This window comes from Drosophila elegans, unplaced genomic scaffold (assembly GCF_018152505.1).
Source record: "Drosophila elegans isolate 14027-0461.03 unplaced genomic scaffold, ASM1815250v1 contig_476, whole genome shotgun sequence".
Taxonomy (NCBI): Eukaryota; Metazoa; Arthropoda; class Insecta; order Diptera; family Drosophilidae; genus Drosophila; species Drosophila elegans.
In genome coordinates, this window is record NW_024545863.1 from 7,683,954 (window position 1) to 7,708,078 (window position 24,125).

General features: G+C 42.3%; 3 protein-coding genes across 4 annotated transcripts; 2 read left to right on the forward strand and 1 right to left on the reverse strand.

The window, feature by feature from the left end:
• The first annotated feature begins 165 nt into the window (after window positions 1-165).
• Window positions 166-14,568, forward strand: LOC108140696 (filaggrin). Of its 2 annotated transcripts, none has more exons than XM_017263646.2 (14): window positions 166-680; window positions 1,459-1,552; window positions 8,745-9,160; window positions 9,252-9,328; window positions 9,402-9,573; window positions 9,679-10,019; window positions 10,343-11,465; window positions 11,525-12,367; window positions 12,426-12,569; window positions 12,630-12,810; window positions 12,875-12,991; window positions 13,060-13,183; window positions 13,285-13,439; window positions 13,502-14,568. In XM_017263646.2, the coding sequence occupies exons 1-14, from the start codon at window positions 661-663 to the stop codon at window positions 13,724-13,726; spliced, it is 4,032 nt and encodes a 1,343-aa protein (XP_017119135.1). In that variant the 5' UTR covers window positions 166-660; the 3' UTR covers window positions 13,727-14,568. The 2 variants fall into 2 exon arrangements, with proteins under 2 accessions (XP_017119135.1, XP_017119136.1); XM_017263647.2 differs by having other exon boundaries at window positions 167-680; window positions 1,462-1,552.
• Window positions 14,569-16,406: 1,838 nt separating this feature from the next.
• LOC108140814 (hematopoietically-expressed homeobox protein HHEX) lies at window positions 16,407-21,208 on the forward strand. The gene is made up of 3 exons (XM_017263820.2): window positions 16,407-17,519; window positions 20,375-20,595; window positions 20,895-21,208. Exons 1-3 carry the CDS (start codon window positions 17,027-17,029, stop codon window positions 21,144-21,146), a joined length of 966 nt encoding a protein of 321 aa, XP_017119309.1. The 5' UTR covers window positions 16,407-17,026; the 3' UTR covers window positions 21,147-21,208.
• Window positions 21,157-23,903, reverse strand: LOC108140354 (doublesex- and mab-3-related transcription factor A2). The gene is made up of 3 exons (XM_017263048.2): window positions 23,643-23,903; window positions 22,158-22,676; window positions 21,157-21,452 (listed from the first exon to the last, which is right to left on the reverse strand). The coding sequence occupies exons 1-3, from the start codon at window positions 23,901-23,903 to the stop codon at window positions 21,255-21,257; spliced, it is 978 nt and encodes a 325-aa protein (XP_017118537.1). The 3' UTR covers window positions 21,157-21,254.
• Window positions 23,904-24,125: the final 222 nt, after the last annotated feature.

Sequence of the window (24,125 nt, forward strand, 5' to 3'; positions counted from 1 at the left end):
CTCAGAAAAAAGTACGAAACAAGAGGTGTGCCATATTTAATAAAATCAACACAAACTTCGACATTGGCTTATTATTTATGATTTTATATATTAACTCAATACTATCGCAAGCCACCGATAGTCATCAGCGTGAACGCACTATCACATTATCGATGGTACCATCGACTTTCACCCATCCCCAGCATAGATGCAGCAAAGAGCGGATCATCCGCGTTCGAATTTGCACGCTGCAACATAAATATTTAAAATATAAACATAATACAAAAAAATATGGCCAGTAAATTATGTCATAAATGTGAAAGTGTTTCAAGTTGCACTGCAGCGGCAGCCCCAACAAAAACAACAGCAGTGGTAGCAACAAAAAAACTGCACGCATGTGAAAAAGGAGTGCGGGTGTGAAGCAAAAAAATCAATTGAGAAGAAAATTGCATTTTCGCTGGCGCGACCGAAACGAAAATAAGTGAAAGAAAATATATATATTTATAATTATATATATATAAAGTGCGTTCGGGGTGTGTGCGTGTGTGTAAGGAAAGGAGGAAGAAGCAGCAGCAGCAGAAATAGCAAAAGGAGACAGCAACAACAACAAAAGCGAGAGAAAACCGCCAGCAACGACAACAACAATAACCAGCAGCCCCCTTATAAAGAGCAGAGAAAAAAATGAGTTCAAGTTGTGAAAGGTGTGTGCCGTTAAACTATAATCAACTGCCATCAGCGGCAGCAACAACAACAGCATCTCCAGACAACGCGAATGTCGAAATTGTGTATTCAATTTATTAAGAAAGCAAAAGCAGCAACAAACTGCAGATGCTTTTGTTAAATAAATTGTCTTGAATGCAGAAAATTTCCATGCAACGGGAACGGGTGGGTGGCAAGGAAGGGAGTGGGCGTGAGAGAGAGAGGGAGAGGAGAGGAAAAGGAGCCGCATGTGTGCGTGAGAGTGCGTTCTTGAGTGGGTGGCTAATCACCTTTCCTCTTTGTTGCATTTTCTATTACCTTGATTTAATTCCTGATTTATGCATTTTTTGTTTTTTTTTTTTGTTTGGCCTCAGGCGCCTGCAAAATCGATTTTCTGGCAAGGCGCGGCAACAAGCTTCGGCCGCCAAATGTGCCAAAAAGAGAGGGCCAGAGAGTTACTAACACCCTCTCGAACTCACTCTCTCCCAACTCCCATTCTCATCTATGTGTGTGTGTAAGGACTGCAATTTTCAAATAAGGAAAAACCGGATAATGTTTGACTAAATATGTTTGTCTGCGTAGAGAAAAGCCCAATTGAGGGCGTGTTTCCACCAAGTTTCGTATCTGGTACTTTTGACGTACACGAAATACTCGGCCGGCATTCCTGAGATGCTTTTGTCGGGCGCTCGAAAATAGAAGCAATCGCATTTTATGTCTTATTTATGTGTATTTCTCGCCCTCTCCGGATGGATCTCCATCTTCATCTTTGCTCCGGACCAGCAGAATAGAATGGGTAGAAATCATCGAGCCACGCACCAAGGAGCACATGTACGCCAATCTCACCACAGGCGAATGTGTTTGGGATCCACCAGAAGTAAGTACATATTTCTTAATTTGAACATTGAACATTTCTAGCAAACTTCACTAAGTTTTAACTTTTTAACTGGACATATCTATAAGACAAATCCAATTAGACAGCAAATTTTAAAACGATATGAAATAAGAATAAGCTCACGTTTAAAACGATCTTGCTTCAAAAATATTTATTAAATTGACATAAAATTTGGGATGAGGGTGGTAATGCCAAAAAGTCTTGTCTATAAGCCAGAAATCTCAATTTTTAATCTGTTTTAGCTATTTTTGGTTGATATGGGCTTATACGTTCAAACTCACAAAAATGAAAATTAGGGGTCAGATATTAATCAACAAAATTTTACTATTAAAATGATCTATTAAAATTCGTATGTATTTAATTATTTTGATATGACTCGAATTTAAGTATTATAAGAGTTATAAGTTAATCATTAAGTTTTGTAAGGTCTTCTGTTTCTGATCTTACTATCCTGTTATCTTAATGGAGTGCATTGACCACACTCGCGGGGGTTACTTCATTGATTAGATGAGTAACTTGTTGTGCGGCTAGTTGTTTAATTATTATTCTGGGTCACTTGTTTGCGCAATTTTCTTGTTTGTGTTTGGCTTGCAAATTTTTTCGTAACCCACTTCGCCAAGTGGCGTGACCAAGGTTAATTATATTAAAATAACTGTCGAATGATGAGCACATCATAAGCATTCTGATATAACAGCCAAGTAAAAGGAGGAAATGTTGCAGTCTTTCATGCCTCAAAACAAATATTTTCCCCTATCCAAAGGCAAAACTTTTCCTTTTCAGACGAACTCGAAAGAAAAACCATTAGTTTGGACGTCTGTTTGCTTAAATGCTTTGATTTTTTGCTTGTATTTTTATGCTCTTTGGTGAATGCGGCAAATCCAAAAGGTGTTGCAGGCTAATAACTTTGGTCTCGCCTGCAGGACGAAGCCGAAAGCAAACATCGGCCAGACGAACTAACCAGGCCACCCTTCTTTCGTTTGGATATTTTACCTTTTCCTAAAGGAAGTAGTGAAAATTTCATTGATTTTGTTGTTGGCCTGCAATGTCCTCGTTTCGCTCCTGATTGCACACACATGGCCAGGAGTTGGCTGTAGGTATTGGTGTGCAAGAGAGTGCATGTCCTGCTTCTGTAATGAAAGGGACTGCATGCAGAGCCTACACAGAAACAAATCAATGGTCAGACTTAACTTTAAAACAACCAAACATTTATCTAAAGATTTTACATTTCTGTTACTATGTCATATAAAAGTAAAGCTAAAAATTAAATTGTGAAAATTAAAGTCAATGAGATTATAATAGATTGACCGGTTAATTTTTACTTTATGGTTTTGCTTATTTTAAATAAAATAATCTCAAAGAAATAATATTTTTTTGTGTGTTGGTGGACGTAATGTCCGCATGGACGCCATGATTTACTGCTCGTCCTGCGTCCCTTCTTCCTCTCTGCCCCGTTTCCCCCTTACCCCTCAAGAGGCACTGCAGCAAAGCCATCGCTCTCTCTTTTCGCTCTTTGAGTGTTTATTTATGTGCATTTCATTTCGGTTTTTGACACTCTCACTCTCCGTTTGAGTCATCCACTACGTCATCCGCAACCTGCCACTCCGCCCACACAAACATTACTTTCGACGAAAAAAAATCAAGAAGAAGACTTTAAAAAAACAAAATTTAGGTAAATATCAAACGACTTTTGTTTAAAAACTTTATCATTTAGTTAATTAATAGTGGCTCCCTTTGCATCAATGATTTTCGAAGGCCGACAATATATTTAACGATTCCAGAGCATCTATTGTGAATTAGCAGCATAAAGTCGACACTTCCGTCTTCATTCTTCTTTTTTCCAAAGTGCCAGATAAAGTCTATTAAAACCTGCCCTCGATTTAGTATCTGATTGCAGCTACTGCAATTGTGGCTGCTTCCCCTCGTGACGATGAGGAAGTGAATCCTTTTCACTGCGCCATATAATCCAAACAATTTATGCAGGGCGGCGTGAAAAAGACATTATTAAAGATGGGGTGATTGCACCACCTTGCCGTGCATCCCTTTCCGTAGTCGTTGTTCCACCCTCGCTCTTTTCTAACGTGCGTTAAATTAGCAACATTCTGTTCTGGTTTTTGTTGCTTGTTGGCCAACTTGCAGCTTTTTGTTTTAGCCTAGCTCGCTTTGGTGTCACCAACACAAGCAACAACAACAATGCTCGCTGCTGCGTTCATTGTACGTGATTTGAAATTTATTCACAGTTGGGACACTGTCTACTTTTTTCTCTGCTTTTTATTATAACTCGAAATTACCGCCCCCTTCCTCACCGGCTTTGTCAACTTTTTCATACTGTTTTTCGTCTCTTTTTTGCCCATTTGCCTTTGTAAAACTTCCGGTTGGCAGGGCGAAACAGAAAAGAAAAGTTGTCCACAAGTTGCACGTTCATTGCTCGTTTCATGTTTCACATTACGAAACCCGACTCAAGACCTCGACTGCCCTGCCGAACCAGAATCCGGAGTGCCGACGACGAACGTTGGATATTCACGTGCGTCCGCCGGCGTCATCCAACTGCTATCCCAATCCCCACCACAAAAGGGGTGGTGCAATCCCCCAAGCAACCAAATGCGGCGCCTTCTACAAAACGGTCAGACCTCGATCTGGGTCTTCTTTGCTTCAATAGAGGGTCTTGTGCTACGCAATCGTTCAAATATTTCAACTCTGGCTGAGACTTTGGTTGCTCATTTTACGTTGGGGATATTAGACCCAAGACAAGAGAAACTTTATCGAATTTAACCACAGAAGATCATTGTTCAATGATTTGATTTCGTGTTTGGAGTGCATACTTGGGATAACATCTGGCATTAATGATATTATAAAAGTTAAGATTTGTAAACGAAGAACCGATCCCTATTTATCGCATTGTACGATTGGATTATATCGTTGTTGTCAAAGTTTTTTTTTAAATAATTTAATATTGTTTTCTTAAAAAAATTTTGTTTAAAAATAAGTTTATAAATAATATAGATTTGCAATTAATCACAAACAGTTTAGCTTGGTCTTATAAAATTATTATTCATATACCTAATCGCTGGGTATGCATGTCATGCAATATCTATGACTCTAGACTTTTGGTATCCCGTACCACCTTGTCTTTCTCTTCCTCGTTTAGCTATTGACCATTACCTTCTTAGGCACGGTTCGGTTTCCTGTCTTTTGCGGCCAAAGTGTGCTTTTGGGCTACACACAGATACACAGCAGAGTACCGACTTCTTCCGCTTTGCTTGGCACAATTTAAAAGCAATTACCAAGGCAATTAAATGTGCATAAATATTGCTAATGAATTTTAGTTATTTTAGCTTCTAGCATGCAAATACATCAAGATAAAGCTGTCTCAAGTCACTTCTGTTCTCAGCTCTGCAAACTTAAATTTGTATAAAAATTAAACCACAAAAGCAAATATTGATTTCAGATGGACAAAAATCGTGCGCTTTTATTTGTCAGTAAGTGGAGTTGATATATGATTTAATTTCGATTTCAGTTCCTCCATAATACATTTAAAGTATTGCTGCACTATGGGGGAGATATAGAAACCATACCATAAATAAGCCTTAGACTAGGCTCTTTCATTGCTCGCTGGTCTATAAATAAGTATCTGAATTGATTTTCTCAGAGATCTGCATTCCAATTTCCTCGCGGGAATGTGAAACATGTGCCCAACTGATCGATAACGGCAATGCTGTTTCTATAAATCGGGCTCCATAATTGTTATTGCTTTCGTCTGGTAGAAGTTATTGAGGTTTTTGCTTATTCAAAGTTAAAAATGAGAAGGCAAACGTTAGATTGAAGTCAGATCAGTATTTGCTTAATTTCAACAACAATATAATTCCTCTCATTGGTTCTCAATTTTGGTGACACATTCCATTTGAATTTAAAAAGACGTGGTAGTTGCGATGTTATCGCCTCCATGGGGTCTATTTCGGGATTTGTGCTGGGCTTTAAAATTGCCGAGATGACCCAATTATCTTGTTGATTTTCTGTTTGTTTTTAATTCAGTGTGTCTGCGTCTCATTTAAAATCATTTGACTGTTTTCTCGAAGTATGATTCACAGTTGAAAGGAAGAGTAGAGCAGTCCAAAACTAACCTCGGCTATAGTCTTCTGAACACATGGAATGCTAGACTCAACCCGATAAGAAATCTTGTGCGTGCTCGCTTCATTTTTACTTCGATCGACCCACTTGCCGCTGATTAAAAGTTGTAATTCTTTTTCAATAAGCGCCAGACGCAGATCTCCACATGCCCCGTTCTGTATGGTTGGCAAATTGAATGGCAGATAACGAACGAGAATGCATTATGCGAGGAATCTATATATAAATCATCGGCTCAATTGGAAAATTAATGGGGTTTCAATAAAATCATATCAATTAAATAATTTGCCAGCTCTGTTGAGAACGTATAGCTGAATTTCCTTTTCCATCTCAACTCACACAAAAAGTATGATTAACCATTCTTAGAAAATGTGTTTTCCCTAGGAGCAAAACATTCTGACACTTTAATCTATACAAATTGCACAATTGTATAAGAAAAGAAAAAAAGCTTTTCAAATTTTTAATTTAACACAATCATATTCACAATAACACGGCTTCCCAGTTAATTAAAATAGTACATATTTCATTATGCTTATTATGTATTCAACATTCGCGATTGCATAAAATAATATTTTAATATTTACTGTCATTAACATTTAAATGACTGTCCTTTATTAAAAAATTAATTAATATTTGTTTTTATATGATAGATTGGAAAAGAAGGGATAACAAAAATAAAATCAACGAAAAGTGTAAACTAGACATTCATATACAAATGTGTGTTTTAATGATTTAATTAATTGATTATAGTCAACCCTTCAACAAACAAAGCAAATACAATGCGCAAAATTCAGTTGTCTGTTTTGTGATAAAGATGTAGGCCAGTGTCGTCCTCACCTCCCTTCCATTGTTGTCCATATTCCATAATTACAAAAAATATTTGGAATTTTGTACAAGGCCAGAAATGAGGTCGAGTCGCTTGATGTGTCTTTTTATAGACCATCTTATTTAACTGGAGGCAGCGGGGAATCAGTTTATTGGTGTCGGAGAGGACTATCTGGATGACTGAGTGACTGACTGACAGTTGGAAACGCAACAATGCAAAAAGCGTAACGAGGCGACATGGCATCTGAGTGGCCCATCTCCGCCTGGTGGCCTTGCTCCCAGCCCCTTCCACTCCCAATCAGCGTCTGGTCGCGCCCACAAGTTATGCAACATGCAACGCAATCGGGGGCGCCGCTTGGAAATTGAAATGAAAACCAGAAATGAAAAGCAGCCAAGCCGAAAGCTTTCATTTGCAGCGGGGGGCGATGGGCGTTGGGCGTTTGGCGTTGGGCGGGGCTGGCATTGTTGTTGTTGCTATCAGAGGCCAGTTGCAACCACAAAAGTAAAAGCAAAAACAGCCTGCAGGCAGCGGATTAAAAGGGGGCATGGGTCAGTCCCCCATCCCTCCACCCCCACTCATACACCGACCAACTGGCCCTGGAAAATGTAACTAAAGCATCGTCGCTGGCAGTGGGCATCTGCAGCGCAAAAGTTCAAGGTCAACGCTGCTGCTGCTGCTGCTGCTGCTGCTCTTACTGCATGCATTTTGCAGAAATAACCCTGACTTCTGCGCGAGACAGAGATGGGGAGCACGGAGTGAGCGAGATGGAGCGGATTAAGCATACACGCTTCGCCATCAAGGCCAGATATTAAAGAGATGATTAAGTCAGTGGTGGAAAGTACACAGATAGTTGTACCTAGATATAAAACCTTTAAATTTATCTAAATAACAGTTAATCCTATACAGTATTAAAGGATTTAAAATAAGACCGCTGCTCTTATTGGCATCAGAGTCAAATAAGAATAATAGGCTAAGTATTTACCAATTAGAAGAAAGATTAGCAAATCAATGACCAACTAACAGCCAATATAAATTCGGTGGCAGGAGATTTTAGAACAATATATCAAAGAATTTCATTTAAGAAGTGCACAAGAAATTCAGTTCTTAAGGTAACTTAGGTAAACTTTTTCATTTTTATGTATTTGTACATAAATTACAATAATGCATTGTACCCCGATTGAAAACTTTTACCATCACTGAGGAGAGGTACGGGCACGAGCACGGTAGCCATCGACAATCCCTGTTTGTCGAGCACTTGTTGTATTTACTCAGCAGATAAAACCCTCCAGATTCAGATTATAAGCACTCACACTCACTCGCACCCTTTGTACACTCGAGTTTGCTGATTAAGCCCGAAGAAAAGCTCTCGAGCTGAGATACGAAAATAAATCGGCTTTTGTGTAATTGTTGGATAATTCAAGAGGAAGAATAAAAGCCAGAGGCGCAACAACGGCAAAAACAACACCGGAGCCTCCATAGCTTAAGCGGAATGAAAACTTATCATTGCCAAAGCCAGAGCTGAAAGTCATTGGGTCCGGTGTCACTTCTGGTGAAACTACGTTTATGAGACAGATGTTGAAACGTGCCGAAATTCGTATGCTTAAAATATGTGAAATTAGCTTGGACTTTTCAGAGGATTAAAGAAATCTAATCAATACATTATAAATATGTATAACAATAATTTGGCACAGAATACTGATGTTTTGTTTTGCAGTTTTTTTTTGTTAAACCCAAATCGATCAGATACCGGGTACATTATGGTCAAGCCATTTGGCGCTAGACTTTGTTCTTTGTAAAATATTTATTTATATTTTATCTGCGATAAGAAGTAATTCTAAAAACTAATTCTGAACAAAATTAAGTTAGTTATATGAGAATGAAATCACTTCTTATGGTAGTGAGCTGCAGAAACAGGTGGAAGCATATCCGGTGTGGAAATATGCATCGATCACCTTTAACTTCGTTTTAGGGCATATTTATATTCATGAGGGTTTATCTAATAAACGCACGTTGATCTCACGGCCCACGTGCTGTCCCTTGCCCCGACTCCCATCCCCATCCCCATTTCCACCTCCACACTCATCGGACCCACACAATCCCACACACATGAGTGCTCTCTCCGACATGATGACAACGATCCAAACTAATTTTGCCACGCGTACCGCGTTCTGTTCTCGTTCCCGGGCTCAATCCGTAACTCATTCCCGTTCCGTTCTCGCTTTACAGGATGTGCCAATTAAGCGGACCGACTCATCGCAGTGGTGGGAACTGTTTGATACGAATACCCAGCGGTTCTACTACTACAATGCGGCCACGCAGAAGACCGTGTGGCACCGGCCGAGCAAGTGCGACATCATTCCGCTGGCCAAGTTGCAGACTCTCAAGCAGAACACCGATCCCAGCGAGCGTCGTGAGCAGACAACGCCCCAGAAGCAGCAGCATCAGGTGCAGCAACCGCAGGTACAGCAACATCCTCCCCAGCAGCTGCAGCAGCAGCAGCAACCCTCACCCATGTCGGGGCCAAACAAGAAGGGGCGTGGCCAGCAGCGGATCAGCGGAGGCAATGGTACGGTGGCCAGCTCCGAGGAGAAGCTAACCAGCAGCGAAGTGATCTCTAGTCCACGTGGTCGTCAAAGCTTTCGGTGAGTTGAGTAACCTCATTTGGGGCCCACACCCACTACTTTTGTTTACATCTCGCATTTGTTTACATTCCGTTGCGGGCCTCTTTTGCAGCGTTGGCACGGGTGACTCATCGCGCTCGATGGAACTCCAGCAGCATCCACAGGGCTATTCCTCAAGGCGTTCGCAAGGTGAGTGCTGAGCCTAACCCCTGCTTCCTGATGACAAGGATGACTCATCGCGGCATTGTTTTACCCTGAACAGACTCCTGCAATCAGTACAAGGAATCGGGCAAGTCCAGTGACTCGAGTCTGTCGAGTGCTCATAACTACAGGCGCTTCAACGACGGCGGCATTCCGGGTTCAGGGCATCCGGACAGCCTGCGTGTGGGCTCCCTGCAGAAGCATCAGCGGGGCGGTGGCAAGGATAATGGAGCGTAAGTAGTTGAGGTTCGGCTTTTATCACTTCATTCGCTTTAAATCGCTTCTATACCCCATCCATCTCCATCTTCGCTTGCGCTTGGGTTGCGGACTTCCATCAGTTTTGAGATGTTGCAAGAGAGCACCAGTTCGCATAATTTACCGCATGGCAGCACCTCCACATCCTCATCCTACGCCGGTGGCAGTGGCTATGGGGACAAGTACTTTGATCATCAGCTGCTGCCCAACCACCTGCAGGGCTACTCCTCCAAGTCGGCGGACATCGCCTCGCCCACGCACTCCATTCACACGCCTCAGTCGCAGAAGAAGAAGATGTCGCCGGATGCAGCACCCGCTGCCCCCTACAACTACGCACAACAGCAGCATCAGCAACGGAACGCACAACGGAGTGTCGGAGGAGGTGGTGGCGGCGGAGCACCAGTGGCCAAGTCCTACGGAGGCGGTAAGAACAGGAAACCTTGCTATACCAATTGCTTAGCTGCGCGGACTTTAGGTTGTTAAATATTTCGAAAGATTGGCCATTGATATAGTAATGAAAAGTACCTTTTTGTTTGATTGTAAAGATTTTCGAAGTCACAAGGCCCTCTTGTTTCTTTTAAACAATTTTATTAAAAATATAATATGTATTATAAGGATTTGTTTTGCGAATCCCCTTCTTTGATTTAATTTGCTAAAAGTCAACCATAAGTTTAATGCAGCCAAACGAAGTTTATAGCACTATCATACAAAATATCATATTTATAAATTGGTTTTATACCTCTATAGACCGCGAGTACAAGGTGTCGCTGGCCCGCTCGGGAAGTTTCATGTCCTCCTCCATTAATCCCGCCGCCGCCGGTCATCACAGCAAATCTTACCGCAAGAGCAGCGCGGAAGCGGCGAACGGAGGAGCCGCCAGTGATGATTCCATGCACGAAAAGTACTTCAAGTCGGTGGAGAACACACCGCTCTCGCGCCGTCGCCACACCACCAATGCCACCAAGAGTGGCGGAGGACCAGGTGGCGGTGGGGCTAGTGGCAGCAACACGGCCACCAGCACGGCGGGCAGCGGCAGCAGCAGCCACAAGAAGCACTCGAGCGACTCAAGTCCGCAGAGTCCGATCAGTCCGCAGACGAAGAGCTCGCGCCAGGCCAAGACGAGCGCCACCAGTGCTCTGCCCCAGCTGCAGCATTCACCGCGCCTGCAGGAGCCGAACCACAGTCTCGATCTGCTCAGTCTGGAAAGGATTTCACTGGGCAAGGCGGGACCCATCTCGCCGGGTGGTGGCACTGAGAACATTGGCCTGCTGACGCACTCATCGCGCGGCTCGAACGACTCCGCCCGCCAGCGTCAGAAGTCCAACAACTCCACCGCGAATCGTTCGCAGTCGCATCACTACCCCGGCCAGAATTCGTTGCGGCACAGTGCCAGTTCCAGTCTGGATAAACGTGGCTACCATGTGGGAGGAGGCTCTGGCGACGGGAGAGGCGGAGCAGGCGGAGAAAAGCGGCGCTCGAAACAGCATCAGTACCAGCAACAGGCTGACAACAGCGACGTGGAGTACGACAATGGGAATACCTCGCCCCTGTACACCAATTGGGACCAGGAGATGCCCCACCTGTTGCCCCTCAAGCACTACATTATCGAGCAGGCCAAGTTGTCTGGTCGCTACGAGTACCGTGGTGACGATGGCGGCGATTCGGACTCGTACCACTCAGACAGCCAGTCGGAGCACTCACTTTCCGGCCACGAGCCGGACAACGAGGACTCGGACGGCGGATCAGACACGCATGGCGGTTATCTGGAGCACAACTACGGCATGATTGACGACTACGCCAATATGGGTGACAGCGTCTCCTACTATGCGTACATGTATCCGCCGCACGATCCAGCCGGCAGGGAGGACATGTAAGAATTGTCGATCACCACTCCTTACCCATTATATGTATTCTAAATCTCTCCCTTAGCTCCGACAACGTGGAGGCTGTGTTGGAGGGCATTGGCGGCAATGTGACGGAACCTTCGGCCCCAACCGCCAACGTTCCCAAGCCAAAGCCTCGTTACCAGATCTCATACTATGACACCGTATCGCACAGTCCCTCGGCCGGAAGCGGTTACCACGGTCAGCAGCTTTACTCCAATACGCCTCCCTATTCCGGACACGGACATGGTCATCACGTGCCGCCGCCGGCAGTGCCCCACCAGCAGCAGCTGCACCTGGAACCGGGCGACGCCAAGCAGAAGCAGTCGCAGACCCTGCCCTCTCCCAACCGACAGATTTCGCGCCTGGCCGGGGTCGGGCACCAGGGACCAGCTGGATCAACCAAAGAAGAGACCGGCCATGGACACAATCTCGTTGGCGGCCAACAGCAGGCTGCGGTGGGCAGCGTAACGCCGGCCAGTCTCTCCCGGCCTAGTCACAAGATGGCTCCGCCCTCGCTGAAACCCACCATCCAGCAGATCTTTCCGCCCAGCGAACGGGCGCCGGGAATGGGCGGCATGGGCTTGGGTGGGCCCACGTTGGCCTGCATGAAGGAATGTGATATCGAGAAGTTTGCTGCCGACAATCTGAATCTGCACTCCAAGGGAATCTTCCGGAAGAAGGCATCCGTGCGCGACATGCTCAGTTGGACGGCGGAGGCGATAAGCCGACCCATGCTGGCCTTGTCCCGGGACAAGGCGGACAAGAAGACGGCCATCGAGCTGTTCAAGCTGGTCCAGATCTACATGGCTGATCGCAAAGCGCGCATGGGCATGACTCTGAATTCGGTGGCCATAGAAATTATCAGTGCATCTTTGCCGCAGCAGCAGTGAGTTCATTAAAGTAATTCTCTTCTATTATGATTTATGTTGGCATTTTGTTCGCAGGCTAAGAGATGAGTTGTATGTTCAGTTGTGTCGCCAAACAACGGAGAATCCCAAGCGAGAATCGCTCATCCGTGGCTGGGAGCTGATGGCCATCTGTCTGTCCTACGTACCTCCTTCGCCCACGTTTCAACCGACGCTGCTCAAGTGAGTAACTTCAGCTTAAAGCTAACGAAACTCCTTCAATTGAGTGTCATCCCATTGCAGCTATGTCAATCGGCATCGCGATCCCTCGTTTGCCACTAGTTTCATGGAGGTGAGCAAGTGGCCCATTCACGTGCAGATCTCGCACTATGCCACCGTGTGCTGTCGCCGCTTGGATCGCATTGGCAGCAGTGGACGACGTCTGGCCAAAAAGCCCACTGTGGATGAGGTGGAACAGGCGCGGGTAACTATAAACAAACGGAAAACAAGGAGAAATCTGTAACAATTGCTATAATCTAAACTTTTAGCAACAAATCCTGAGGAACAGCATGTTCGGAAACACGCTGTCCGAAGTAATGGAGCTCCAAAAAGATAAGTTTCCATTTCGCAAGCTGCCCTGGATACAGACCACCCTTTCAGAGCATGTATGTTTCTTATTTGAATAAGCTAAAAATATAGTTTTAATTCAATGGCTTTTTTGTTTTTTTTTCAGGTGCTGTTACTCAATGGAAAGCAGACTGAGGGAATCTTTCGCGTCTCCGCGGATGTGGATGAAGTCAGTTGCATGAAGAATCGCCTGGATCGGTGGGATGTTCCTGATTATAACAACACATTGGGTAAGAGAATACATTTACTGATAAATAAAGTTTTCAGGGAGCAACTCCCAAGCTACTGAACTACGTTAACTTATTTAAATCGATTTAACTCTATTCTTCAGTTGATGCACATACGCCAGCCAGTCTGCTTAAGCTGTGGTACCGAGAACTCTACGATCCGCTCATACCGGATGCCTACTACGAGGATTGCGTGAACACCGAGGATCCCGATAAAGCCAAAGAAATAGTAAATAAGTTGCCCGAAATAAATCAGCTGGTAAGTTGGTAAAACAAAATATTTGTGTATATATATAAACACATAAATTTGCTTGCTTTCAGGTTCTTACGTATCTAATACATTTCCTGCAACAATTCTCCATAGCCGATGTAGTAAGCTGCACAAAGATGGACTCCTCAAATCTAGCCATGGTGTTTGCGCCGAACTGCCTGCGCTGCACGTCTGAGGATCCCAAAGTGATTTTGGAGAACGCGCGCAAAGAGATGTCCTTTATGCGCACTCTTATCCAGCACATGGATACGACGCATGTGGCCAATCTGGTGTAATGGATACGACGCATGTGGCCAATCTGGTGTAATGGATTGTTGGCCAACCGCAATTAGCAACTACCTACCTACCAACCTACGAATATGTAAACGTTAATAACCTACCCTAACTTACTACCTACCAAATCTAACTTATTCAAAAGATTATGATGAAGAGCGACGAATCTTAACTCCTACTTTAACTTTAACTCGTTTTGCTACTCGAATTTTCTTACTAATTGCTACCAAAACCGAAAGTCTATGAATTTAATCTTATTTCGTAATGTTTAGGAAGCTTGTTAAGAACAATGGCAACAACCACAAATACTCGAAGAACTTGTAACTCGTAGTGCTTTTTCAAACCAAAAATAACAGAAAGATGAATCCAAAACCGAAAACTCAATGTGTGCATGCCTAGTTATGTGTCAAATTGTAGTTCAATTAATTTATTTTGCATTTTAACAGTTGTTTTTCTTTAAATGGAATTTAAATCAAAGCAAACAAGCAAATACTCAAAGAAACTCTTAACTCTCAAATAATGCAAAGCAAAGCAAACCTTGAACAACTCCTTGCGAAGCCTATAAATAGTTATAAAATAAAGCTAACGATAAATTAAATTAAACTCTATATATTATTATGTAAACTGTACGAAAAAGGAAGATCAAGAAGGAGAACCGAGAGAGAGAGATAAGTGAATCAAATGCAATAAGAGGTCAATGATGGAACTGCTTATTAATTACTTGCAGCCAACGTAGTGCTATATACAAAATATTTATTCATTTGCATAAATAAAAGAAAGAAAATAAATTAACAAACCAATGTTCAAATCCAACGCAATTTTATGGAGAACAAGTCAACTGAAAGTATATAAATGTGTATTTAAAACCGCCACTTTCGAAGGAGATCGAATAAAGTTTTACATGTATAGCAGAACTGGAAAATACTTAGACCAACATTCCTTATTGATACACATGCCCATAATAGTATTATAAATTCAGTTAGCTCTTCCTTGCCATAATGGAATATTTATGCCCAATTTCGAAGTCATTTCAAACCGTTTGTCTCCTGATAATTGCTAATAATTTAGCGTCACTTGACGACCATAAGCCCCCCAGGCCATGGCACATTATCGAACAGCGTAGTGTGCGGCAGTAGACCTCGTCAATGCCTCGAATTGGGCGCATTTACTTATCGCTTACCACCGAAAAAAGCTTTTCTCCTCAAAAGAACATGGCGTTTTCTACTTTTATCACCATTCATTATTCATTATTTTGGTTTTCTTTTGTGTAAAGTACAAAATATTTGTTGAATGGCCGTTTCTGCCTTACCATTGAGAGCTCCCTCTCCACAACACCCCATTCGAACCATTCACATATTGATCAATTTGAATACTCACCTTGTGATATGTCACGAAATGGCCGTCAGGCCGGGTGCAAAATGTTATATCTTGTCGGTGGGCTGGATTTTGTCAGGGATTACACAACTGACTGTCTGATAGCAGAGAACAAGTGTCTGCTCATGATGAAGCGGCGAAGTGTTAGATCCGGGGATTACAACTGCACTCGGGAGTATAGATTTCCTCCATATCTCTGAAAGTTGACTTTGCATAAATTAGTTCTTTAAATATTTTGATCTTTTTTTTAAGCCAGGGGCTTTAAAAAAACCAAATAACTTATTATAAGTAAAATACATACATATATGTCTTACAGATATACATAACTTAAACCCTAATAATAGTGTAGGTTTCTAGTTTTGTACAAATATCGAAATTCCCAGAATATTCACAGGATTCTTTTAAAAAACTATAAGAGAGTTTTTGTATAATTCATATCTTCACTGCAAAATTCTTCGAAATTTATGTATGACTCTTTTCCTATTTCCAGCAGTCATAAAATATTAATCGGCAATCCATTCACTATATTTTACTGCCTTATTCGCAAATATCCCCAAAAAATACTGTAGTGGCAAATCGTTGTATCATATTTCAACGAACGCTATCAAATTGAATTCATTTATTGGCCTCAATCACATGAAATTGAGTCATTCATTAGTAAAATCAAATCACATTTATATCAAAGTCCCACCAATTTGTAATAGCCCCCATTTTAGCCCATTGCAAATGAATGTTTTCAGTGTTTTTATAGCGATTCATCGTGAGAAATGGAAACATGACAATTTCTCCACCAGTCGCAACTAAAGATTTCCATTGTTCTCCGAATATCGTTGAAATCCAAAACTTATCTCGAAGATACAAATTTTGGGGGCGACCTGAAAAGCAATATCACAGAAATATCTATGCAGTGGTAATGTTGTTGAATCAGCAACAATAACAACAATTGGTGGCATTTATGGGCTCTGCCCTTTTTTTTATCACCCAACCCAAAGGCCGAAATCAGAAGTAATCCATCATCTGGGAGGCTTTACGAGGAGCCCGAGTACAACTGATAAGACACCCCCGAAATACCTATTCACGACTACAGTCATACAAACGCATAAATTGTTCCCGAAAAGCAAAAATCATAACACAAACTCGATTACTCAATCAAAGCGATATCTACCGAAGGGAAGGACGCCTCCCCAAAAAGGGGGGGGTGGTAGAAATGGGGCTCCACTAGAGCAAACGAGAAAGAAAGAAAGACAGTGAGAGAGAGCTTGGTAATTTTAATTTGTTTACAACAACAATCAACAGAACATAATAACTAAACAGTAGCTGCGAGCTGAGAGCCGAGAGCCGAAACCAGGTAACGACACCGATAAGACGTGATTAACAATTACTCGATCAAACGCACCGCTCCCGCCGAGTGGGAGGGTGGGTGTTTGGGTGGTTGTGGCTGTGAGAGGGCTGGTGGAGGAACCGTGATTTATACGACGGTCGGGATCGGATCGCCGATTGGGTGTCCCGGCCAGACTGAGACGCCCGGTGTCGAGCTGTCGTTGTCTGCAATTGGAAATCGAAATCGAGTGGAGTGGAGTGCCATCGAGCCACTGGAGCGCCCACCAACCACCACTCGCTTATCAATCGATGGTCGGTAGCAGGGCTTTATCTATCCTCCCAGGCCCGGGCCCGGCATATCTACATACCGCTCGATTATTGTTAATATTGATATCTACCCATTAGCACAACATTATAGGTACAATCTATTATATTCTGTGAAATCAGATTTGGTACAATTTATTGCGCCCTGGGCTCTGCGACAACTTCTTTAGCCGCCGGTTGCCATTAGTTCATCGCCTGCGGCCAACGCAGTCGCTTCGATCGCTCCGGAATCGAGTCGCTAACGTTTTTGACGCTGATCAAGTTTGCCACTCGGAGGAACCAACATGGATATTGGCACCAAGTCGAGCAAGGCCGCCTTCTCCATAGAGAATATCTTGGAGCAGAAGACGAGAACAACAACACGGAGTCCGGCTATCGAAACACCCCATCGAACCCAGTCGCGTCGGGGCTCCTCCCAGAGTCCAGTGGCTGGAGCGGCAGGAATACCTTCTCCACCAGCACTGGCCATGCCCAAGGCAGCCCTGGCCACCGCATCCGCATCCACCGCCAATATTTATGATCTGTCCCGCGAGGCGGCCGCCACCCAGTATGCGCTCAAGAATCTGGACTCAAGTACGGTGCTGGCGCCCACCTCGCTGCGATTCAACCCCATCTATCCGGATCCCGCCTCGCTGTTCTACCAGCAGGTGCTCAACCTCCAGAAGAACCCCTCGCTCTTCATGCCCCACTTCCAGGCAGCCGCAGTGGCCGCCGCAGCCGCCGTCCAGCCGACAGCCTATTGTGATCAATACAGTCCTTTCGCCATGGACTGCGAAGGTTAGTATTCACATATTTGGTGATCATATTGCAATATGAATAAATGCAATGTATAAAATGCCTTTAAAAAAATTTGATTAAGGTTACAGATTTATTTGTTGTTTCTGTATATATACCCAGATTGTTTCATATTTCTTAACACATTTCCATTAATAACTAACAAGTAATTAGTATAGTTAAATATACATATTACTTAAAGCTTATAAGGAAATTAGCACAATACGTTTTGTTTTATGGACATCACAGGATCATATGGTATAATCCTGATTGTTTATAGAGACTTAGAAAAAGAAAAGTTGCATGAAGAAGTATCCATTGAAAACTTATTTTTAAACTTATTCCTTTTTGAAATATTATTGAAAATGTTACATCATTACCATTTTAATCATGGGTATTTTTAAACAGACCGGAAATGAGTCACAAGTTGCGTACACGAAAATATGAATAAATAAGCTCTACAATTATCAATTAAAAACTGAACTGCTGATAAACATTAAGACAATCATATCTATAAAAATGATATGTTAATTCCTAAAGGAACAAAAATGAATGACTGAAATGTAAGAACTGAAAGTACCTAACACCGTATTTTGTATGACTTTCTCACAGTTTTAGCCACAACTTAAGGATTAAGAACTTACCATTCTCGACAGTTCCAAGTTCAAGTCATTGAACCTTTCTTTGCTGAAACCCTAATCCCTTCAATCAAACTGACACATGGAAATTGATCGACCACGGGAATGGTCCTATGTAAAAAGTGCTCATTTAAATACAGTCTTAACTAGCCTAAGTCCAAAGTGTCCAAACCACCAACACTGCAATGGGGATCCCTCACTAAATGGGCCATAAACATGATTAATGTGCGTGTGCAGCTTGGTGTTTAACAAAGTCAAGTGTTGGCGCCAATGCCACTTGAAATCTCACTTTTCCACCCCCAAACAAACTGCATTCCATGGTAAAGTCTCAATGCAATGTAACGGTAGATTAGCCCCAGAAAATCGGGCAGGGAAACACGAAAGCTGATAACGTCACAGACCCTATTCCATCCCATTTTTCGGATCGGAAAACCCACGAAATATTTTCGGTGGCTTTATCACAATGACAAATATTTGAAATTGAGTTTGGGATCCATCAAAAGCTAAGCAAAAGACATACGAATGCAGTGGAAAGATAAGTTATATTTGGATCGTATTTTAAATGGGAGAAAAACAAGAAAGCTATTATACCCTTTTGTTTAAACAATTTAAAATTAATTAAATAGTTTTTTTTATATTTTTCCCTACAGTTACTATAGCTTTTTAAACACACTACTACTGTATATGTATATAAAATTAGCAAAATTTGTATTAAACCATATCTACTTTATAGTTCGCCATTGACTAGTTTAGTATTCCCATTGATCAATACAATTCAGATAGTTATATTTGTCCGTATAGCCCACTCAATGTTCATTGCTATCCCGATTTCCGATTTGTTTTGGCTTATCTAAACGAAAAATGCTATTAGAGGCGATTAATAGGCGCTGTCCATCATCTTATAGCGACAATTGCCATTTGATTACGATAAGCTCGTCCGTTGTCGACACTCGGTCGACCTGGAAAAGAGTTGCAAGGGGAAGTTCGACAAGTGTCTGATATGATTTTATTTATTCTTTTGGACACGCACATTATAAAATAATAACAAATCCAATTTTCAGCGATTAAACACCTTTGGAAGGTGGAGAATGGCAGTCTACCCGAGGGGGGCAAGTTCTTATCGCTGGGTACGCCACTTAATAAAAATAACCGTTAATAAGTCTATTTGTTAAAAATTAAAATATGACATCTGAAATCGAACGTTATTTGTTATACGGCATTTGGCAAATTCCGAAAGTTTTTAACAATCTGTACTGTAGATTGCTTGCTTCTCTTATGAGGTAACTGAGTCCCGAAATACCAGATTAGTTCAGCACTGTCGAACGAGGGCAATGCGACAAGTGCGAATTTCCGTTACGTCAAAAAAAGTTCCTTTTTCCTTATCGACATATACTGGACATATATGATAGAACCATAATCGGATTGCTTGTCGGGAGGGCAATTGATTCGCTCGATTGCCCCTGGAATCTCGACTCTCAGGCTCAGTCGATCCATTTCGCAGTGGCCACAACTCGTTACCCACTTGTAAAGTGGGCGTTAACATATCCCCCAACACCGATACTGGTGCTGATATATACCCGAGCACTCAGGCACATGTACGACTCGGAATTAATGTGTCCGATTACTTCGATAAGAATTGGTGGGCGGAGATAGGGGAATCGGGCCACATAAGCCACCAATCAAAATCAAATGATTGCAGCACTTTATATCGGGCATATTAAGAATATCAATTATATACTAAATGTTATCCATCGCATCATAATGAAAGGGCTTTTTAGAATTTGTATACCCTTGCAGAGGGTACTATGTATAATAATGTATGAAAGCTTCGCAGTTTTTGAATTTGTTTTAACATACTTTGATATATAGTAATGTTTTACTTTTTTCATTCAAATCTAAAGACTATTTCATAAAGCTCCAATAGGAACATTACATCGTTGTTGTTAAATTTATACGGATAGTCTGCAGGATTTAGAAATAGTTTAACAAGTAATCGATACTACGCTATAGTATTACGAAACTTAGCAGAAAGTCAACATAGCTTTATTGTTTTAAATTTGTAAGCATAAAAATCGAAATAAAGTTTTATATAACATAATATTTATGTAAATAGCTGCAACTGTATATATCGTTGGGCTTGCCAAAGTTATAAAGTTTTTATAAAGGTTCTACTATTTTATTCAACCCATATCATTAACATTTTGTCCATTTCCTCCGTAGGCTTTCCAAATCCGGCAACCGCTGCTGCCGCTCTCTACTGCAATGCCTATCCGGCGGCCAGCTTCTACATGTCCAACTTCGGCGTGAAGCGAAAGGGCGGCCAGATACGGTTCACCTCCCAGCAAACAAAAAATCTCGAGGGCCGCTTTGCCAATTCAAAGTATCTTTCGCCGGAGGAACGTCGGCACTTGGCGCTCCAATTGAAACTGACCGATCGCCAGGTATGCAGTTAAAATAACACCTATTTAAAATGTAAGCTTAACATACCTATGCCATCGTCTCGTGGTGAGCGGCACAACAAATATAAGAAATAAAAAAGAAAATAAATAAAATAAAAGCTTAATTTTCCCTTTTTGTAAATAACTAACAAACAATACATTGAGCTAATATTATGTATATATGAATTAATATATTTTATAATATATTATTCTTCTGTCGTTCTTTTTCGTTTAATATTATCAAACTCTTTTTATACTTTTATTAATATCTGTATAATTTTTTTCATATTTTTTCTTCTCAGGTCAAGACTTGGTTTCAAAACAGGAGAGCCAAGTGGCGACGTGCAAATCTCAGCAAGCGCAGTGCCTCCGTCCAAGGAGCAGTGGCCACGGCAGGATCCCCCGCCTCAGGTTCCAATAGTAGTGCACCCGTCCTGAATCTGGGCAGCGGGAGCAGGAGTGGCCAGCAGAGCGACGAGGAGGATCGCATGTATCTATCCGAGGACGATGAGGAGGAAGACGAAGAGGAGGAGACGGAGGAGACCCCCAAGTGAAGCCAGGAGATTGCCCACTTACTCATAAGATAGTTCAGCTTGTAGTTAGGTTAAATAAATTTATTTCAATAGAATAATGTTTAGTTTGTGATAGAGGTGCTGGTGCTCCTAGTGGAACTGGTAGCTGTCCAAGCAGGCACAGTTGGGCAAGGTGCAGCGCGGTGCCAGGTTGGAAAGGTGTCCCATGGTCACCGGAAACGAGAGCGGCACAAACCACTTTGGGTAGGCACAAATGGCGGCAGCCGCCGCCGAGGCGCTGCTTCCAAAGACCGGCGGCTTAAGCTCCACCATCGATTTGCTCTGGTACTGAAAGGTAAGTTGTATGTTATCAAAGAAAATACTTTGTACGACTGTAGATAAATAATTCACATAAACATAAAACAAAAAAAATAATGTGTCAATGAGCTATTTTGATTTTAAAGAAATTGTAAATATTATAACCAAATGATTTTGGATAATCGGTTAATAAAACAGTACATAATAAACTGGAAAAGGACTTTATTGCACAAATGCTTTTATAATGAATCACTCTCATTACTCGTAGGGTTATAAAGGTATTGTAATCTTTGAAAAGTATGTAACGGGGTAGAAAGATTCGTTTCCGACCCCATAAATTAAATATATTCTTGATCAGAATTAATGGCAGAGTCGAACTAGCCATATCCGTCTGTCCATATGAACTTCGATATCTCGGAAACTATAAAAGCTGGAGATTTACGAATAAACAAACAGATTCGAGTTATGCCTACGCAGTTTACTTATAACCACTTCCACTTTGACGCCCACAAGTCACTGAGACATAGTAGAGTCCATATATGTATGTTTATTAAGCCAATAACTATCGAACTATTATTTTAGAAGAAACAAGCATAAATGTAAAGGTTCAGTTATTTTGATATTAGTGACTTCAGTATCGGGTATCTAATAGTCGAAGCTCTCAACTATAGCGTGTCCTATTTTGGCTGATTGTTAGTTAAAAATTAGTTAGTTAGATCTTGTTTACCAACTTACCTGATCTGTTATTACAGGCCTAAAGGCGCTGCTTCTGGACGTGATCTGCGGCACACTGGGAACTACTCCTGGCTCCTGGCTTGGCAACTGGGTGCTGGTGACATCCACTGGTGTGTTTCTGCCCGAGGGCGAGACATTCTCAATGGCCCGGATCAGGTCGAGATCGCAGCGTTTGAGGACCAACTCCAGGACAGATCGCTTGCGCTGGGGAAAGAGCTGCGACAGCATATCGATGGCCGTTTGGGAGACGTTATCCCGCCGGGGAGCACTGAGATCTTGGGCTACCGCCGGTTGTTCGCCGTACTCCTCCTCCTGCGGCTGATCCGGCTGCTTCTGCTCCTCCGGCAGAAGCTTCTCCGACTGCACATCTTCCCGCTTGGGATGCGGTGAACTGGGCTGGGTCACGGTCAGACCGAAGATGTTGCCCGGCGGCAGAGTGTCAATGGATCGACCGGTTTTGTTGGCCACCAGCCGCATGGCAATCGCGTCCTCCACGGCCTGCTGGCGCTTCAGGGCAACCTAAAAGACCACAATGGAAATTAATATGCGACAAGTGAACATCTCCGTCTGCTGCTGTTTGACTTTTCCGCAAACAAAGACCACAGCAATTCCTTGGGGTATCGCCCACACTCACATCCCAGCCACACTGATCTAATGAAATGCGAGACGGAGCCACACTTGTGCAAACAGTTTTGGTAAGCGGATATTTTGGTCGATTTGTTCCTACGCTTTGACAACTTTCCATCATCATCATCGCCCCGGACTGGTTGTGCTGGCCGAATCTGTTCCCCGTATTCCGTTTCATTGGCTGTTTGATTTGGGTTTGGAGTGGGGCATTTGCGGTTCGCGGGGCTCACCCGTGGGCTATTTGTGTTTCGAATTGAGCGCTTGGCCAGCGCTTAATCTAAAGACAATATAAATGGCATAGCTAACTATTTTCCTAAGGAAGCTGGCAATTGAATTCAGCTACACAGATTGATTAAAACAGGATGGGGAGGCATACATATAAGGTCCTAGATACAATTAGTCAACTTTCAGATTTCTTAGTTGAACTATGCTTCAAATTAAATTGGTTGCAATTGCTCTTTACATTAAACAAAAAATCTCTTTTTTACATTTTAAAGATCACAAGGACTTAACATTTTAATTTTAATTAAAAATAATAATTAATTAATTTAATTTATTAATTAAATTAAAAATAAATAATTTGTATTTATTGTTTGGATGTTTTCGTTTAATAAATGAAACTTCAAAATGTAACTGATAATTTAAAATTATATTTAAGTTTTATAAAAAAAAACATTAAGCTTGATTATTGATCAACGTCCTGAATAAATGGATCGCTGCAAACGTTGTAAGTCAACTTATAACGAAAAAGTATGCATGTTTAGTTTTCTTTCCGAGCAAAGATGTTTGTTTATATAAATTCTTTAAAGTAAGTATATTTTAGGGTTCCTTTATTATATTTATTATTGTTAAACCCACCTGAGCGGCCATGATGCGTTGCCTCTCGAAGATCAGCACACACTTGGCGCACTTGCAGTTTTTGTAGGTGCACAGCTTCTTGTGTCCTCGTAGCTCCGAAATAATCCCATGGTTGCGACAGCGGGCACATTTGGGAACCCGATTGGCGACCTTGACCGCTTGGGACTCAACTACTTTGGGACTCTTGGAAGTGCCCACCAGTCGAGGACGCTTTGTAGCCACTTCGCCAGCAATTTCACCACTGACACTGACATTGGCCATCGTGAAGCCGAGAAATGGATTCAATTAAAACCGATAATTGCACTATAAAGTTGCTGCTTTCGAGCAGAAAACTGCGACTTAGTTGGGGGCCAGCGAAAAGAAACTAAATTTTGGAAACACTTTGGACCAAAGGTTCTGGGAATTGTTTCAAAGCCCATGAGTTGATGCGGAAACTTTGTTGACTTACGCAGGCGCTTTTGCTTCGAATTGCTAGTTAAATTT